This window comes from Mchenga conophoros, linkage group LG3 (genome assembly GCF_057382185.1).
Source record: "Mchenga conophoros isolate Kocher_MC1m ecotype Shallow Benthic linkage group LG3, M_conophoros_male_GT1.1, whole genome shotgun sequence".
In the NCBI taxonomy this organism is placed as follows: Eukaryota; Metazoa; Chordata; class Actinopteri; order Cichliformes; family Cichlidae; genus Mchenga; species Mchenga conophoros.
The window spans coordinates 38,578,313-38,598,858 of record NC_140528.1 but is presented as its reverse complement, the minus strand read 5'-3'; the positions used below and the strand labels follow the sequence as shown (position 1 = coordinate 38,598,858).

The following is a 20,546-nucleotide window of genomic DNA, read 5'->3' as shown; positions in this document are numbered from 1 at the left end:
AACGCTGTTGTTGCTGTTGTTTCTCTGCTGTGTCTTTCCCCCCTTCTTTTCTTCTGTCCTTCCATTTTTCAACTTTCTCCCCAACGTCTCTTTCTTTCTTCTTTTTCTGCTTCGTCCCCCCCGGTTATGCCCATTGTGATTGTATTGACTCAAAATAAAAAATCCTAACACACACACACATTACACTTCTTTGTCTCTGTCACAGCTGGATTAAAGTCCACACAGACTCATGCAGCCTGATGTCTCCTTTACACGCACACTGGACCAATATGAAAAGAGTTGTTTGGCTTTAAACATATAAACCAGCTGAATTTTATTCGCCTTTATCACAAAGACAAACTGTTTAAATCCAAGTTAAGCCTCACCTGCCGAAACAAACAGAGACACAGACAAGCATCAAAGTGCAGCAGGGTGACAGTTACAGCAGACATTTCCGTGTGCTGTAGTTCTGCTGATCTGGCTCTTAGTTTCTTCTAAATGCCTCAGTCTTGTTGGTTTTGTGAAGTGTGGTTCACAGCACAGCGATCACGTGATCATGGAGTGCCGACAGATGGCCCACCTGCTGCTTGTGCAGGCAGGTGAACCGCGAGGATTCCCACCTGAATTAATCTTTTACTATCAAGGCTCCTATGACTCATTGGTCAGAGGGAGAGAGATCGGCACGCTGCAGACTAAATTCATTCAAGTTCAAGTTTTCCCAACATAAAACGTCCATGTCCTTAAGCACGAAAACAAAAACAGGCTGAAGAAGTAATAACTCTGATCTCATTTTTTTTTATACTTTTGACATAAAATATTGTTAGTTGGTCTGTTTGACTCCATCCACACCCCTGACCCGCACGCAGGCAGAAGCTGAAGGCCGTGGACTCAGGCTGATGTCCTCCACAGCAGAACAGAGAGTTTCTTCATCCTCTGAACCATTGCATGTCTGCTCCTGGTTTATGATATAAATTGGGTTATTTCTGCTTCATAAAAAAACTAACTTACAGAAAGTGCAGTTAAATGTATATCATCAGTTTCTGTGTGAAAGCAGCACAGCCCTTAAGCCTCACAGGCTGAGTGTGAAGACTTCTCCCACCTTGGAACTGAGCCAGATGAGCTTTCTTATGAAAACCTGACAACTTTCCAGGTAACTTGTAAGGAATTTAGCATTCGGGAGTTATTAGTTGATTTGATCTGACAGGACTCTTTAAAGCATTCCTGACTCACGCTGTTGCACATCCAGTCGAAATGTCACAGTCGTCTTGAGTGGGTGTAATGTGCTCCGGGCTGTTCGAATACAATACAGACATACCCACAGATAGCCTTACATATAATTACATTTCAGATCCTGACTTGAGCTTTCTACATAAGCCAGAGACTTCCTTGGAAATCCTAAGTGTGACATTTACCATAAGAATGTTTCCATGATCGAGCCAATAACGTATTCTTGACAGAACATTGTATTCACGTATTTTATATTGTAGGATTTACATGTGAATTGAGGGTGAAATTGAATTAATTGAAAGTGGTGTCAGTGGAAAATTTTGATTTCATTTCTTTTTTCTTTTTGTAAAAACGACAACCATAAAGGGCAGCACGGTGGCACGGTGGTTAGCACTGTTGCCGCACAGCAAGAAGGTCCTGACTTCAATTCCACCATCAGGCCGGGGTCTTTCTGTGTGGAGTTTGCATGTTCTCCCCGTGTTTGTGTGGGTTCCCTCCGGGTACTCCGGCTTCCTCCCACCATCCAAAGACATGCAGCTTGTGGGGATAGGTTAATTGGATAATCCAAATTGCCACTAGGTGTGAATGAGTGTGAATGGTTGTCTGTCCTTGTGTGTTGGCCCTGCGACAGACTGGCGAACTGTCCAGGGTGTACCCTGCCTCTCGCCCTATGACAGCTGGGATAGGCTCCAGCGCCCCCCGCGACCCTGAAAAGGATAAGCAGAAGGGAATGGATGGATGGACAACCATAAAGAGGTTAAATCAGTGTACTTCTTTTATTTGTATAAAATGAACTTCTTGCTTTTAACTTGAAGTGTTTTGACCTCTTGTGAGAAAACCATGGCTGGCACACTTTGTGTAAAACAGCAAACCAGCATCAGAGCATAGACATGTATTCTGCGAATCAAGAGAAAACTTTCAAATGAAAATCTTTTCTTACTGAAGTATAAACTGACCTTGCCACTGAGTTCTCATTTTCCTGACATTTAAATTTTTTAATGTTTTGCTGTTTGTTATTAAAGTTGATGCCATGGCAGGCAAGGAGGACATATTTGTCTTTACAGTTACATGTAACTTTTTTTTCTTCCTTTCATTTCATAATGCATAAACAATTATCCGTTTTCCACCTCAGAGACAAAACTTACAGACATCTTCATGTTTTCCTAGCCATGAAGGTGAGGAAAGTGTTTTCTTGTTTACTTCATTTAGTCTTAAAGCTGGTCCCTCTTAAAGAAATCTGACTTTTTACCTGCAAAAAAGCAGCAGGGTGAGTACACACAGTGGTGAATAAAAACGTGTGTTTTGTAGTTTGTCTTCTGCACTCTAGTTCCAACATGGTGTCACACTGTTACGGTGGTGGTATTCTGAGAGCACCGCTCTTCTCTTTTCCTGAGTCCTTATGAATTCTACAAGCCACCTTTGACCTCAATTAAAATGTCACTGAGCTCAAGAAAAGGTTAGGAAAACTGAATTATTGAAGTTTATGGAAAAATTAATTTCGTAGGGCACTAAAAGAACACTAAAATGATCAATTTAATGTTTCTTGTCAAAATGTAAACATAAGTCTTTCTAAAATTCCTGAATAAACTAGATAGATTAAATAGAGATTAAAACATGTGCTGCATTCCTCTGACTTTTTGGCCCTTTGTTTACTGATTTTCCTAGAAGTGCTATGAATTTTGGGTAATTCTCTTGGACAACATCAACAGAAATGCACGCCAACAGAAAATGTGCATAAACAGCTCAATGAGTCTGTCATTGGGCAGTTAAGATGTGACAGCAGGACGACCCTGATCAGAGGCTGAGGGTGATCATGTCTCTCTAAGTCAGAGTTCAAACCTGTTTATTTCTGCTTCACATCTGCACTCCTCAAACTCCACCATCTTTCCTGCTAAAGGAGTGAAACTGCTGACCTGATCATCCAGTGTTTAGTTACATGGAGATTCCAACAGATTCCAAGAGAAAAGTGTTGGATTCTAAAGACTTAGTGTTGTTTACACCTGTTTTATAGCTGCAGGTGTTTACCTCACACTGCACACCTGTTCATTATAGATTGTTTGTGTAATGATCCCAGATCAGATACGAGTTGCATCAACTGTGTCTAAAAGGTCAACAGAGCACTTTGTCTTTATCTACACATGTATATACTTCATGTACCATGGTCTGCCTGAAGTATTTATGTCATGAATCACAGTCATTGTGTAAGATTCTGGATCAGAAATAAACTGATAGATGTGTTTCAAGTTGTGGCCTCACCAGAGCCATTACAAAACATATACCAAACAACATATTATATCCTCCCCGTTACCTGTATACAGGAGTGTCAGTCAAGGAAGCTGCACAGGACTGGAAACCTGAGACGAGGGAACACTAAGCAGACGTGTTCCGTTTGCTTTCATTCAATATATTGAATTAAATCTATCCCAAAAAAGTCAATGTGAATTGTTACCTCAGATTTATTGGGTAAATTCTATAGATTACTTCTCTACAGTGTACTTAGACCTTCAGTTATGTTTTCTTTTCTCATTATTCATCACAATTTAACATTTAAAAAGTTTTAACAGATCTAATTTCATTTTCTTCTTCTCTATTATAAAAAATGTGTACGTATTTAAGAATGTTACCTGTGTGAGAGGCAGTGTGAGTAAAGATCCAACAGGTGGCAGCAGAGAAGTTAACTCATCCTCCACCAAAACAATGTTTCCACATATTTTTTTATGTGTAATGTGTTTACCTATGTGGTATAAGTACTTATAGACTGTAGTATAGTACTGTAGAACTAATATTTTTATAAAAGACAAATATTACCAGTGTTCTAAGTATATTTATGACTTTGGTTGTACCTGCATTAACTCAGTCCTTTTTGGCCACTTAAAAATATCTTTATGGTTACATTTATGTCATTTCTATGCCGTTGGGCAGATCACTCTTTAAAAATGCAGTTTTGATGCCAATAAGACTTTTTTAAAAACTATATAAGTAAAGGAATCCGAGCTTTAGGCGGGGACGCTCTATACTGACTGCTCGACATCGGCGGACAGATGGACTGTAATTGAACAACAACAATTGAACCCGTGTGTATGTTCACATCTTCAGTTTGTTTATGTTACTTTACAGTAAACATATCAATTTAAAGTCTATTTAGTTTAGATTTCACGTATTTCCAAATATCAAGGAATGTATCGAATTTTTCCTTTGATGGTTTATGATATAAGTTCTCTTAGGCAACTTCAGCAGAAATGCAGACTCACAGAAAGCTCGCTTAAACGGTTCGACAACACCGGCCGAGTGTGAACACATCCCTCACCCTGGAACTGAGCCAGAAGAGCTTTCTCATGAAAAATGAACAACCTTCCAGGTAGATTTCTTTTGGTTATGGCATTTATGCAATAATTTAGCCCCACCCATCACATTAAAAGCGTGTTTCAGGAAGATGTTCCCAATCATGTCTTTTTCATTTAGTAATCATTTTATTGTTGAAGCAATTGTTTAACATTTAAAAAATTAAAACTTCACTCCATCTTCTTTTTCTTTTGTTTTTAGCTTGTTGTTTATGACGTTCTTTTGTTAATTTTCCCATATAAAATCAAGCAAAGTGTATCTGACATTACAGACATCTGTTTATCCTTTGTCTCTGCTTATTTCTGCCTCACCTTATCTCGCCATGGTGGGATTCACCTTTCTGCCTGCATCCAAGTGGTGCCATGTAAGAAAACTTCACCCACATGATGCAAACAATATTCAGCCATTACCAAATTTCCCCTTGTGGGACAATTAAATGATTATTCTATTCTTCTATTCTATTGTATTGTGTTCTATTCTATTCTAAGTAATAATAATGATAATCTGTGACAGCTCAGAGTCTTTGAAAGGTAATAAACAGATTCACTCAGATTCATTTTCAGCCATGAAACTAAGGAGAAGTGCTCTGCTTACATTATGAGATATGAAACCTGAGCGCCATCAGTAAGTCAGTTAGTGAGTAAAGTTTATTTATAAAGAGCTTTTCACAGACAAGTGGTTCAAAAGCGCTGTACAACAAATAAAAGGAAATAGGTAAAAAGCCATAAAAATAAAAAAGGCAAGTTCAGACACAATTAAACCTGTCAATATTTTTAAATGTTGTCAAACAAAAATGATTTTAGTCTTCTTTTTTGTGAAAAAGATAATTTATCTACACCAGTAAAACTATAATACTTTCGGCTTGGAGAGCCTGAAATAATGATTTTTAAAGCATTTGTTCTCTGCCATAATGTTTGTGAGACGGAGGAAAAAAAATGTGCTTAACGGAAAACTTTGACCAATCTCCATGTGCACTCTTAACTGAGCATCACAGCCTTTATATAAAGCGCTGATGACTCTTAAAAGTAATGAATGGTCTAACGAATGGTCTATTAACGCTAAAGCTTTTATCTATTGTATATTCGTTAATATCAGTATTGTCCAAAACCAAATGACTGTTATTAAATATCTTTCTGCAATAAATCCAGATTATTCCTCTTTAATATAACTGAGTCCTAATTTTAATGTTTTAGTAAAAACAGGTGCAAATATTTTGGCGTCATTATTTAAAGACGCTCCAGTTTTTTTTTAATTTATGCGTCTTTGGTTCACAGCTATTGGAGGACTCCGGTCCAGCCCACCAACCGTCTCTCTGATTCATAAGTGTGGATTTACAGACCTGTTCTCTCACTCAGGGACTTTCAGCTTCATCTGAACCTCAAAGTTCATCTCATTTAGTCTCGTCTGGAGCTCAGATTCTGAGTTTAATACAGAAACACAGAAATGTCTGCTGGAACTTCATCACTCTGCTCCACTTTGCTATTTTTCAGCATCTTCATGTTTGTCTCTGCAGGTGAGATTGAACTAAATTGATTTGCTCTCTGAGATGACAAGAAGTACAGGAGGATTATTTTCATCTGGATTCAGTTTGTCTGTGTGTGTGAAGGAGACACGAGGCTGGGTGGACACTTAACATCTGTAATCCAGCTGTGACAGACACAAAGAAGTGTAATGTGTGTGTCAGTGTGATGTGTTGTAGTGTCAGGAGTCAGGATGCAGCTACAAAGCTTCTTGTTCAGTGTATACAAACAGCTGTAGCTCCATAAAGGCAGCATGCAGAGACTCACAGTGTTAGGATGCCTGGGTCGTTGACCCAGGGTTTTTGAGTTTATTATATTATTTATACTTTCTAGTTTTTGGTTTCTTTGAGTTCTGTCTTATGGCTTATGTCTCTGTCTTCTTTAGTTGCTCTGTCTCCCCTATCACCTGCATCCCCTTGTCTAGTTCGCGTATATATGTATCTTAAGTTCCTATATCCCCGTGTCCAGTCAGTGTTTGTGTCTGCCCTGTTCCCACGTCTCTGTTCCCTTTGTAGTGCCTGCATGTGAGTCTGTGTCTTTGTTCAGTCTGTGTTATGTGTTTCCTGTTTTACTTTGAAGGTCTCTGTCTTATCTCAGTGTGTTCAGGTTACGCTTATTTGGTCTCGTCAGTTCTGATTTGTCCCAGCTGTGTTTCCCTCCTGTTACTCATTCCCTGATTGCTCCCTCTGTGTATTTAAGCCCTGTGTTTCTCTGTGTCCGTGTCGCGATCTACTGTTTATTTTGCTGTGTGTTTTGTCAATCCGCTGGTGTTAGTTTGTTTTTTTTGAGTTTTTCCAGTTATGTTATGTTTGCGTTCAGCATTAAAGCTGTTTTGGTTTAAGTTCTGTCTCCGGAGTCTGCACCTTGGGTCCTATTCCTGCCTGCACACAGCCACACCTAACACACAGTGTCTTATAATGAGAGGCTGCTTTCTCTCACATATTATGTTCACTTATTATCAGCACATGTTGTTGTTCTGTGGGAGCTAACATCTTGTAGTTTCTGACACTTTGCATGTTTAGCATGAGGCTAAAATTCCACCTCAGTGGGTCACTGGTGACCTGAGCTGTGTACTAGGAAGCCATGTCAACATCCAGTGTGTGTCTGAATTCATTTACACTGACAATCATGATAATCAGTCAGGATGTTGATAAAATTGTGATTGATCATCTATGAACAACATTAGAAATATAACAGTGAAATTAATATGAGGTCAGCAATTACAGTGAGTGTGTCCTCTTTAGGATCAGATATTAATACTTATAGATAAATCCACCTGTTGTAAATGTGTTTGCTGCTAACTGAAGATAAAAATAGAAAATCACAGATTAAAGGTGCATCTAAAATTCTATATTATTTACTATTTATCACTGATACTCGTTAGGGAAACAAATACATTAGATGCTGTTAACAACAAATAAAATTCATCACATACACAATCTTAAGGAGAACAACATGCAGTGAAATTCTTCCGTCCCAGACTTGGCCACGCCATCTCAGGGATTGATTTAGCATAGGGGGTCTAAACAGGACCCTTACTGGATATCGCCCCATGTGGGACTTGGACTTGTGACTTCTGCTCCAGAGGTGTACAGTCTTACAACTACACTTTCCAGCCATCGTGCAGTAAACCAGGACCTCCTACTGTTCACGTACAGACTTGTGATGCTATTTTCAGTCACATGTTTCATTCCTTATCATCTCCAGTCTGTAACTATGTTACCATAACAAGTTACCATGGCAAGTTGAGTGTGTGCGTGTGAAAGGGGTTGTGTTGGCAGCATAAGTTACCATGGCAATGCACTGCCATAAGTAGCGAACCACCTTCCTAGTTAAGAAAATCCTGTTAACCCTGAATTTACCTGAATAAACTCACACGATGCTTCATAGTACAGACCCCTGGAGTGTGTTAAGACGTTAATGTTAATTTCATCCAAAATGACTAAAATCTCAAATTTCATAGGAAATAAACACCATATTTAAAGTAAATAATTGTGATCATAATTGTACGTTGACCTTTAACCTCTCTGCTCTGTGTTGTTTCCTCTTTCAGGCCAGAAGAACATCACAGCTGAGTCTGGACAGGACGTCACTCTGACATGTCAAGCTCCAAACAACAACAACATAGTGGTAAAGTGGAGCAGAGCTGACTTGGAGCCAAAATATGTCCTTTCATACTGGAATGGTCACTTTGATCCAGCCAACCAGCATCCATCTTTTAAGAACCGGGTGGATCTGCGAGACAGACAGATGAAGGATGGAGACGTGTCTCTGATTCTGAAGAATGTGAACACTGCTGACACTGGAACATACGAGTGCCGTGTTAAAATAGCAGAAACGAATTCATGGAAATACATCACCATCAATCTGAGTGTTTCTCCAGGTGAGTGAGTAGAGTTGAGTGTGTGTATGAAAGGGGTTGTTCTGGCAACGCGTGACCAGTCACAAACGGGCAATTCATGATCAAAGGACTTTTCTTCCACAGGAAATGATCCCTATGAGTGACACCTACTCCAGAGATGTTACCACATGGTGGAGATGAGTGCACTTCATTTTTGACTCCTTTATTGAGAAACAGAGACTCTGTTCTGGGTATGTCTTGCAGTCTGGTTGATCTGTGGCACAACAACGGATTAGGGATGATCGACGACTGGGTCAAAAACACCCTGGACATATTTTATTGTTAGTTTGCCTTCCAAAGAAACAACATTAACTTATTTACAACATAACCATGTGATGCTGTTTTTGGTATAAAAAACAAACAAAAAACAAAACAAACAACAACAGGAAAAAAAACCTTTTAGTTATTTTACAACTTTTTTCTGCTGATGAAACATGCACTTCTTTTAGTGTCATTTTCACTGCTTTCATCAAATTTGGAGCATTAAAGTAGACTTCAACAGTTTTATAACCACTAGATAACTGTGAAATAATCACAGGTTCTCTTCAGTATTTTTAACAATTTTGTGCTTGACAACAATTGAACCTGTGCATATGTTCACAGCTTCACTTTTTTTATGTTACTTTACAGCAAACATATTAATTTGCAGTCTATTTTTTATATTTCATGTTTTTCCAAATATCAAGGAATGTATCTACTTTTTGCTGTGACGATATAAATTCTCTTAGGCAACTCAAGCACAAATGCAGACTCACAGAAAGTTTGCTTATTAAACAAAATTTCTGGTTCAACAACAGCTTTCTGGTGAAAAATGAAAAACTTTCCAGGTAGATCTGAAATTTCATCATCCCATTTATTAATTCTCTGCTCTGTGTTGTTTTCCTTTTTCAGTAATAAAAAGCATTCCAGTTAAGTCTGGACAGAACATCACTCTGCCGTGTCGAGCTCCAAACAACAACACAGGTGTAATGTGGAGCAGAGCTGACCTAAAGACAGAAAATGTCTTTTTGTACCAGGACGGTCACTTTGTTCCAGACAACCAGCATCCATCTTTTAAGAACCGGGTGGATCTGCAAGACAGACAGATGAAGGATGGAGACGTGTCTCTGATTCTGAAGAATGTGAACACTGCTGACACTGGAACATACAAGTGTCGTATCCTTATGGAAGAAACACGCTCATGGAAGTCCATCAGCAGCATCCACCTTCATGTTGATCCTCCAGGTGAGTGAGTAGAGTTGAGTGTGTGTGTGATCAGAGGTGAAGCTGCTTCATGGTTGTTAATGTTTGTTTGTTGTATGTATGAGCTGGTGGATGTCAGAGGTAGACAAATGTTTATTTACTGACTGTTATTTTAGTGCGTGTGTAAAGCTGTGTAAATTGCAACACTTTATTCACATTTTAAACGTATTTTAGCTTTTTGTTGTTGTTTTTTTTCCTTAATGTTCTGCACTGGTAGATAAATGGATTTTTCACTCGTCATCTCACACTTGTTTCTCACCTGCAGGTCAATCAGGAGGACAGGGTGGATCTATTGGACTGATAATTGGTTTGGTAGTTGCTGCTGTGGTTGTTTCTTGTTGTTGTTATTTATGTTGCTGCAGAAAAACAAGTTAGGACTCATAGCAGCTTCCCAGTCAAATCTGAAGATTATCTTCAGAACAGAGCACAACCGCGAGTCAGATGATCTAAACAGACAAAATCTAAGGTCATACTTTTGTTTTCTTTGCCTATGTGAAAGAGATTGAGATCATTTTATGGGTAATGTGATACAGTTTATTCAAACAGAGTAGAGTCTGATTCTCCTTCAACCTTGGTCAGATTAGTCTCAGTATGTGAGACTAGCTAAGATAAGATAAGATAAGATAAGATAAGATAAGATAAGATAAGATAAGATAAGATAAGATAAGATAAGATAACCTTTATTAGTCCCACACGTGGGAAATTTGTTGCTGGGGAGGAATGTAAGACAGATGAAGGTGTGAAAGCCTTTGGCAAATCTCCAGGCGTGATCTGACATAAGAGAAATGATTTACATATGCTTTGATTCATAAACACAGCATCATAACTTAGCGTTTTTATTTGGACTATAATTCACACTTAAATCTTTTAATCTGCTCATTCATTTTATGTATGAATTCTGCTTGTGCTTACTGACCTCGAACCAATTTAATGTGGTACACGGTGCTTTGGTAAGCTACAAAGCCGAATTCATTTCTGTGCGAAATCCCAGAAATAAATGTTGTAATAAATGATGTAAACCCAAGCCCATTATCTATTCATGTTTTGAATCCTGGGTTGTGTGAAATCCCAGAAATAAACAAAGTGAATCTGTGAACTAAGGTGTAGGTCTATTAGTTTATGTTGTGGTGATCCTCAGGTTGGGGGATGGGTGTTGATACTGGAGTGCAAAATTAAAACCAATGGAAGATGGACAAGAAAGGTTCAAAGTCATCAGGTGCTCAGTTCAGAAAAAAGAGAAAAGAAGAGGAGGAGAAACAAGCAAAAGATGCAGGTAAGCAGATGTGTGATTGGATAATGGCAGGTCATCCTGAAACAATCAGAATCAGAATACGTAATTAATCCCTAAGGAAATTATGTGCGTTACAGTTGCTCCAAAAATATGTTACAGATTTTAATTAGATTAATTAGATTTAGATTTTAATATTAATTAGACATTGTCAATTTGTGATTTGTCCTGTTCTCATTGTATGATGAATTATGATGGCTGTTTGGTAGCCGTTTGCATACAATACATACTCTCTCTTCATATATGTGTGTGTGTGTTTCATAAAACAACATTTTAATGTTAATGGCCAATCCTTAATATGTTTTATGTCTGTGTGTCTGTTTGACAAATATCATAGTGAATAAATTAAGTCACAGTTTTAACAGCAGTTAGTGGGAAGACTTATAAGTGTTAGCTGTATGTTGTTTGGTTTCAAATCTGGAGTCAGGCTTGCTGAGACCACAAGAACCGATCACACCGCTCGAGCACCAAACACGCTTGGACCGCCACTGCACATACTTATCTCACAGTTTTGTTTCGTTTGGTGCGCCTTATAATCCGCTCTGGATTATTGGCCTTGTAGTCCAAAAAATACAGTATATGTTATTTTGCTAATAGTTGAGAATGCTTAATTTGAATCAGCATACAATCAGGCATAAATCTCATCGGAATAATAAATGGGAGGTGATAGGTTTGTAGCATAAACCTATTCGCTGGAATGTTCAGGACAATTTACTACACAGCAAAAGCAAAACACAAGTAGGCAAAGTTCTTCGTGTTACTCATGTATGAGGGAGACCTGCCTGGAGCCAAGTGTCGTTCCACCACTTGACCTCCGTCAGACTCTCAGCCAGGTTCCCCATAGCACTCCTGTTATTGTGGTTACATGAATATGCATAGGTTCATCAAAGAATACATTGTCTGTGTGTGTGTGTGTGTGTGTGTGTGTGTGTGTGTGTGTGTGTGTGTGTGTGTGTGTGTGTGTTTTTGTGTGTGTGTGTGTGTGGGTCAGAGTGTGACCCCATAAAGACTTCCCTAAACCTGCTGGTCTGGAAGTCCAGCAGTTCATTTACAGTTTTTCTCGATTGGTTTGGCACATTTCCTGAAACCGAGATGACATTCTCAAAATAACATGGACAAATCTCCAAACCACCTTGCAATTGTTCACAACAGAATGTCATTTTTCATTGGTTTAATCAAATTGCAAATGCTTTAGTACATGTCTCAAGTGACTCTGTGCTTCTTTTCAAATGATTATGTACAAGTAGCTACAGTTAGCACAATGAGCCCACATTTAGCACATTTTCCAAATAAATAGATCTTGCCGATCTAAACTGATTAGTTGATTTTTCAGTGAAATGGTTACTCACTCCAAAACATATCAGCATGGTTTCATTGTGTAAGTCATCATATGCACAATTGTCTGTTCAACTGTCAAAATTAGTCAAAGATATAATACCATGAAAGAATATCTTGGAACATTTGATAAAGTTATGACAGTACTTGACAATCAATCAGGTGAAATTAGAACTAACGAAGGAGCAGTTTCCCACATCTCAGATGACCAATCAAACAGGTTGTTCAGATACCTGACAGGTGTTGTCTATGAATATGACTGCTGCCAAAAGTATATAGACAGAGCTTTGCAGTGTGAACATGGAAGCACCTCGCCAAGTACAACAGCAACTTCCTGCTCGAGGAAGAGGAGGAAGAAGAAGAGGAAGAGGAGGAGTGAGAATGCGTGGAGGAATAGGGGGAAGAGGCCGAGGAGCACGGAGGCACCATGATGTCCCAGATGAAATCCAGGCCACCCTTATTGACCACGTTATAAACCATCGCCTCACAATGGCAGAGGCAGGTCGCCGAGTGCAGCCTAATGTGCCTCGGTCTACAGTCTCCTCCATCATCCAAACCTTTCGCAGGGAAAACAGGTACAGAACTATGCTATTGAACTATTCAGTGTTGGTGTGTGTAGGCCTAGAATACTGTAATATCTTCATGTGATGTTATATGATACTATAAAAATGACAAAGACAAAAAAATGGAGAAAATACTGTGAATAGTATTCCAGTCACTGTGCAGTGCATCACACTTCCAGTACCATAAGACAGCAGTACAATTACATTGGTAACTCATTTTGTAACAAATTTACAGTGTTGACCTTTGACTTGTATGTCTAGGATTGGACGACAGCCTCAAGTGGGTGGCAGAAGAAAACTTCTAAATGAACAACAAGAACGAGAAATATGCAACATGGTCATTGCAAATAATGCCATCACACTGAGACAGATTCGTAATGCAATCCTGCTAGACAATGTAATGTTCCAAAATATAAACTCTATCAGCATCTCCACAATAGACCGGGTATTGAAGAAACATCAGATGACCATGAAGCAGATTTACAGGGTACCATTTGAGAGAAACTCTGACAGAGTGAAAGGGCTGCGGTACCAGTATGTGCATGTAAGTCAACTACTGGTTGTCTATCATTGTAACACTATTACAGTAAGACATGGTTACCACTGTTTTTTTGTTTTGCGTTATCCTTTTCACCTTCAGAATCCAGCTTTGTGTGACTAGAGCATTTTGCCTAGAAATTGTCTTCAGTTTTCCACTCCCTGTTTTTACAGTACTTTAGATCCTCCCTGCAGTATCTGTCTCTACTTGACTGATTAGATTTATTTCTATTCTATTGTAGAGAATAATGGCATTAGAAGGCAACGAAACCCCTCACATCCTATTGTTCGTTGATGAAGCTGGCTTCAACCTGGCCAAAGGTCGAAGGCGTGGCCGTAACATCATTGGCCACTGAGCCACTGTGGATGTCCCAGGCCAGCGAGGAGCAAATATAACAATGTGTGCCGCTATATCAGAAAGAGGTGTGGCCACACACATTCCCAGTTTAGGGCCCTACAATACACAAAAGCTCCTCAATTTTTTGGACCACCTTTATACTGATCTGATCCCAGAAAATGAGAGAGGTGAAGAAGGACCTCAGCCACCACATTATGTCATTGTGTGGGATAATGTGAACTTCCACCGCGGCCCACGCATCAGAACCTGGTTCACCACCCATCCCCGGATGCTAATGGAGTTTCTTCCACCTTACTCTCCTTTCCTAAATCCAATTGAGGAGTTTTTTTCAGCTTGGAGGTGAAGGGTGTATGAGCATCAGGCTCAAGACCAGAGGGCCCTGCTGCATGCAATGGATGCTGCATGTGAGGACATCACAGGGGATCAATGTAGGGGATGGTTGAGACATTCACGCCGTTTCTTCCCTCGCTGCATCGCAAGAGAAAATATCCGTTGCGATGTGGATGAGAATTTATGGCCTGACAGAGAGCAGCGCGTCGATGGCCAGGAGGATGAGGATGGTGGCCAGGAAAGAGAGGGTGACAATGGCGACCACTGAAAATATTACTGTACTATAGTTCTGAAAGTTTATTTACAGTATGGTAGGCTAGAGTTTTTTTTGTTTTTTGTTTGTGTTTATAACTGTTCACATTTACAGAATCCTGTATATGTTTTCTTTTCACAGTATGTTCTCTAATGTTAACATTTCTTTGTACGAATAAAAATGTTCACAGTTTCCTTGAGTATGAGTGGTTTATTGGAGGCTGATTTTACTGTCAAATCTTTTAGTTTTATTCATAGTGGTATTCTGTTGCTAGACCTGTGCCTCAGTGACAAAACGTCTAAGCATTTTGACTTGCAGTGCTTAAACAATGCCAAAGGTATAATGCATTTTGGGGGCATTGACTATTTATATGAGAAGGATATTTAATTTTGACACATGGATAAACTCTTTTGGGAGAGATATGAGCTTTTGCAGGGGATCCATGGTGTTGTGCTAAACCATCCAGGTTATTTTGACAAAAGCACTAAATGAATGCACATGTGCCAAGGCAATTGAGAAGGATCTGTGCTATTTTGACTGTACTGACCTTTTATATGGGAAAGGAATCTGATTTTGAAGCATGGACGAAGAGTTTGGGGAAAGATATTTGATTTTGCTAGTGAGCTATAATGTTGGGCAGAACTGTAAGATTGTTTGGCCAAATGACCTTGTGGTTTTGAGAATGTCATCTCGGTTTCAAGAAATGAGCCAAACCAATCGAGTAAAACTGTAATAAAATATCATTAAAATCAATGCAGCACGGTGGCACGGTGGTTAGCACTGTTGCCGCACAGCAAGAAGGTCCTGAGTTCAATTCCACCATCAGGCCGGGGTCTTTCTGTGTGGAGTTTGCATGTTCTCCCCATGTTTGCGTGGGTTCCCTCCGGGTACTCCGGCTTCCTCCCACCGTCCAAAGACATGCAGCTTGTGGGGATAGGTTGATTGGATAATCCAAATTGCCACTAGGTGTGAATGTGTGAATGAGTGCGAATGGTTGTCTGTCCCTCTGTGTTAGCCCTGCGACAGACTGGCGACCTGTCCAGGGTGTACCCCGCCTCTTGCCCTATGACAGCTGGGATAGGCTCCAGCCCCCCCGCGACCTGGAAAAGGATAAGCGGAAGCGAATGGATGGATGAATATCATTGATTATTTAATACTTTAATTTTAAATAAAAACACTGTCTTAAAATCTGTTTTTCAAAACAAGTTATTAATCTATTAATAAATACTTCAAATCGATAATGTCATGGTCCAGCTGATTCAGTAAGCTTTTGTTTTGATTTTGCTCCTGCTCTCTGTCCCCTCACTGCCCGGGCAGAGGTCATTGCATGCTCTCCGCCTTTGGCCCAAGCACCTGGCAGTAATCACACACCTGAGGCTCATTACCTGGCGGTCTACCACCCACTACTTAAGATGGTGGCTCAGTGTGTCTTGTTACACATTAGTGTAATCCAGATTTAGTAAATCGCTTCTGTTTCTAGTGACTTCCTAGTGATAATTCTCCCATTTGCCTGTATGTAGATTTCCCTGAACCTGTTCCTGAGTGTCCTGGATTACCGAGCGTCCCCATGTGTTTTGCAGTGTAACCAGTACAGAAGTGAAGCAAGTGAGCAAGGCAGCGCATCGAGGAGGAAGTGTGGAGTGTGTGTTATACCCCCTGGAATCCCGGCCCCCCCACACGTTGTATATAGTTCAGCTGGTGCGTTGTGTAAATGAAGTCTCTTTCTGCTTCAATCCCGAGTCTGCACGTGCGTCTGTTCAGTCAGCCCGGACAAAAAAGGAATTTCACAAAAAACAAAATAAACTCTTAATAAAAACCTAATTTTTGAATTCCAAATCTGTTATAAGGGACCTCTCCTGTGTGTGGCGACATGAGTGGAGTTTTGGAGCGAGTGCGGCTGAAGAGGAGTGAGTGTGCGTGGAGGAGCTGTGGCGGTGACTGAGCTGAAGTGGATTGTCTGTGTGGATTACCACTTCTCCCTGGAGCCCTGGAGCCCCTCCCAACTCACTGTACATATATAGCACTGAGGTGTTCCATATTGTAAATAAACAGTCTTTGTTTGTGTGCAAAGAACTCTATCTTGAGTCCATCCAGTCGCCATGACAAACAAAGTATTTGTACTTTGTTACCTCCTACCTTCCCAGTTTTGACAAAAAAAGTCAGTTTTTCATTTTAACCCTCACAGCTCGTCTGACTGTGAGTCCCAGCAGCTCTCAGTTCCTTCAAGGAAACTTCGTGTCTCTGAGCTGTGAGGAGGACGACAGCTCTGCTGGATGGACTCTGAAGAGAAACGCAAGCAAACCAAACATCACCCAGTGTGGAGATGGGTGGGGAAAACCAGCTGGTTCTTCCTGTAATATCAGCTACACCCACACATGGCATAGTGGAGTTTACTGGTGTGAGTCCAGAGAGAGTCCCATCAGTAACATGGTTAACCTGACAGTCACTGGTAAGCTGAGTGTGTGGACTGTTGTTGTGATTTGACGCTGTATAAACAAAATTGAATTGAATATTTTATTTACTGTTCCTCAGCCTGTGAAGCATTGATGGTGTCTCTCAGTATTTAAGGTGGAGTTGGGCTAAGAAAAAAAACCACAAAGCTGAAGGTTTTTATTGTCTGATAAACTACAAAGTCATGAACATGTGACTCAGACTGGATTAACTTCTGGATCACATCTTCTGAACCAGCTCAGAGCTCCTGAAAAAAACAAAAAGCTGAGGAGAGACCCGGATGGGATTCGCCCACAACAACATGCCCGCAGGCTCCTCTGGGCGATAGCTAAGCCAAAACAGACTGAGGCTACATCTACATCTTCCGGATAAATTTGAAAAGTGTTTTCGTCTGAAAACGCTCCACGTCCACACTATTGTTTTCAGTCATTCTGAGTTTTTCGTTCACATTGAAACAACTAATCACCCTGTGTCATTTCTGTCTGCCGTTTATTTATTTTTCGGCTCCTTAAAACGTCACGGCAAAATGTTGAGGAAAAACAAGATTTTTAAATGAATTGACAATGAGGTGGAGTTCTTGCTGCGATTAACACAAAAGTACAAAATTGCAAAAGTGAGTTAGAATTAAAGATTTTGAAGGAAAGCTATCTGGAGCGTGTACAAATTGATATTATCTTTGATAGGGCTGTCAAAATTGAGAGCAAACAAAATTGCTGTTTAATTCCCTCTGCCAACTTAGTTTAATTGTTCACATGACTGCATCATATGACTAACATGCGTCATAGTTTCCAAAAGTCTCCGCTTTCGCTGTCCACTTCAAATCGCTCAGTTTTCCTTGACCAAAAACGTCTTCTCGATGTGGACACATCTCCAAAACGGAGAGAAAAAGATGACTTTTACCTCTCTGCGTTGTATTGTATGTAATGCTATTATATCAGCCCTAATATTTACTATAGGGAGCTATGCTGCTGTGGTTTATGACCTGATCCACATCAAAGAGTTTATGTTGATCAGAACAGTTTCAAGAAAACTTTCCCCCACCATTTGTGTGCTCTTTTTCCTGGATTACTTATTACTATTTACGAAATGTGCAGGCTAAGAAGAGATCGAAAAGAGGCTTTAGGGCCAGCATCCAGGTACACATTAGATGAGCCTCTAGATTGGAGATTCCCCAACTGGTCTGGAGTTTTTGCTGCCAGTTAACCTTCTGGATTTGGTTGGAAATGCGTACTCACAGCCACTGAAGCCTGGATCCTTCTTGTCTGATTCTCTGGATTCTGTCAATTACCTCTCTACTGCTGTGCCCTTGCAGCTTGCATTGCAAAACCAGTGGCTGGTCCTGCTGGTGTTTGCTGTTAGTTCCACTTCCACAAGCTGATGTGGAACCTCTTGAACACCCACTCCATCGCCAACAAATCCTTCTCCCTGAATGAGATTTCCACAGGAAAAAAGTTGGATTTTCTGTTTCTCTCTGAAACGTGGCAGAGGGATGGTGAGGTTATTAACCTAAACGAACTGCGCCCTACTGGCTGCTCCTACTTGGGCGCCCCCTGTTTCAGTCACCGTGGTGGAGGACTTGCTGTCGTCTTTAAGGACAGTTACACATGCAAGTATAGGTATCCAAACAATCAAGGTTGGCTCTATGAACATGTTTTATTGTGTTTTCAATTATCACCCTCCTGCTCCTGCCACTGTGTTCTTAGAGGATTTTATGGACTTCATTTATCAAGCTGGAGAAAGTTTTGATTCTTGGGGATTTTAACATTCATATTGATGATGCCTCTAAACTAAACTCTGCAGCTGAACTTTTATCTATATCTGATTCTTTTAACTTTGTCCAACATTTCTCTGGTCCAATCCATCTAAAAGGCCATACCTTGGACCTTGCCTTTTCCTTGGACTTCAACATTGGCAACGTGTTTGTTGAGGACATACATTTGAGTGATCATAATTGTATCTTCTTTTTTTTTAACTCAATTTTAGCTCTAAACAAACATCTGTGAAGTTAAAAACTCATAGACACATAAAAACAGAGACTATGCTGAGACCATCTCCATCATGTTTGACAGTTCTCTACTTTCCACTGAAAATTATGTAAATACTTTTATCCATTCCTTTAATAGAGAATGCTCATCCATTTTGGATCAAGTGGCAAAACAAAACAAGCTCTACCTCACAAGAGAAGATTAATGGATACAGTGGAAAATATTAGATCACCATATTTTTTTCTAGACTCATATCATAAAACAAGAGAAATCCCAAGATTCTTTTTGAAAAAATCAGTTCTATTATGTCCCCCAGATGTGGTACATTTAAATGTGCACTCTAAAGTCTTTGTGTTCTTTTGCAGCATTTTTCTATTTCCCAGTGGTTTCTTTAGTTGCAGCACATTTGACCCCCAGGCGGTGAATACTTATTGTATAACTATTATACAGTAGTGTATAGCATGAGGTTTTGTCCATAAATGTGACTGTTGTAGATGTATGTCTGCAGAAGCTTTAAGTCGTCTGTCATGAAGGACACAGACCAGCAGCTTGTACTACGAATCGGGATTTCAGCTTATCCAGGTGACTTCAGGGTTAACTCCGGGCTTTCTGTACCACAAAGTTCATTTACATCTACTGGAGTAAATTAAATTCACACAACTGTACAGAGCTGTTTCTATCGCCTCGCTCTTTTATCAGCAGCAGCTGTGTTACCGTCATTCTGTGTTATGTGTGTAACCTCTTCAGGTTTTACTACATCGTGGTTTGTTCCTCCTTTGTAAAATTTGCCACTCTGCTGTGCAATGAGCAATGTGATTGGCCAAATCCTGCCAACAAAACCTCATCTATTATTTTTTCTACTTTGTTACATCCTGTGAGACTGGGAGTGTGTGGGCGTGGTGTCCCTCTCCTTTCTTGCCCCTCCCCCTTGTCTCGCTCTGCCCCTGGCTTCTGCCTTATGACACAGTTGCTGCTCATCTTACCCAAATCAGCTCTTTTCCACTCTAAAACTAGGATGGTGATGTTACTGTGTCGAACTGTCAGAGTGACGTCCTGTCCAGACTTAGCTGTAATGGTTTTCATGTCTGAAAGATGAAACAACACAGAGCAGAGAGGTTAAAGGTCAAAGTACAATTACACTTAAAAAGATGCTCTGGAAAAACATGGAAAAAAAGCAATGAAAAATTCTTGGAAAAGAGTTTAACACAGCTAATCATATGAACAGCAGGAAAAATACATACAGACATGTGACAAAGTGGGTGAGAACACCACTTGTCCATATTCATAGTTAACATTCTTGTTTTGGTTTAACCATGTTTCACATGTAATCTGCAATAGGCAAACATCTACAATCCCGGGCTTGTTTATGTTTTGCACTTTTAAAATTCAAATTCAAATTTTTATTTGTCACGTACACAGTCATACACAGTACGATATGCAGTGAAATGCTTAGACAACTGCTCGTGACCTAAAGAGGGGGGGAAAAAAAGGGGGCTATGAATAAGATAGGAAATAATAGTGATGTGACGTTCTGTATCGAGGCTTCGAAGCGTGTGTCGAGTAATGGAGGGGGCGTTTCCGCGATGCGCGTATCGAGGCTTGCTTCATTTATGGGAGGAGCTGAAAATGATGACGTCCGAAGCCTCGCTGCCCGGCTGTACCACGTGACTGGTTCAGGAAGCAGTTCGAACTTTGCCGCGAGCTATGACAACGATATAAACCCCTCAGACTTCAT

At 40.1% G+C, this 20,546-nt stretch overlaps 1 protein-coding gene across 1 annotated transcript in view; it reads left to right on the top strand.

Annotated features, from left to right (window-relative positions):
- The first annotated feature begins 5,991 nt into the window (after positions 1-5,991).
- LOC146578510 (hemicentin-2-like) overlaps positions 5,992-20,546 on the top strand; it is an 871,231-nt gene continuing 856,676 nt past the window's right edge. The window contains exons 1-3 of the mRNA XM_085268642.1: positions 5,992-6,061; positions 8,122-8,451; positions 9,361-9,693. Coding sequence (XP_085124768.1) covers positions 5,992-6,061; positions 8,122-8,451; positions 9,361-9,693 — 733 coding nt within the window. The remainder of the gene's footprint in view (positions 6,062-8,121; positions 8,452-9,360; positions 9,694-20,546) is intronic.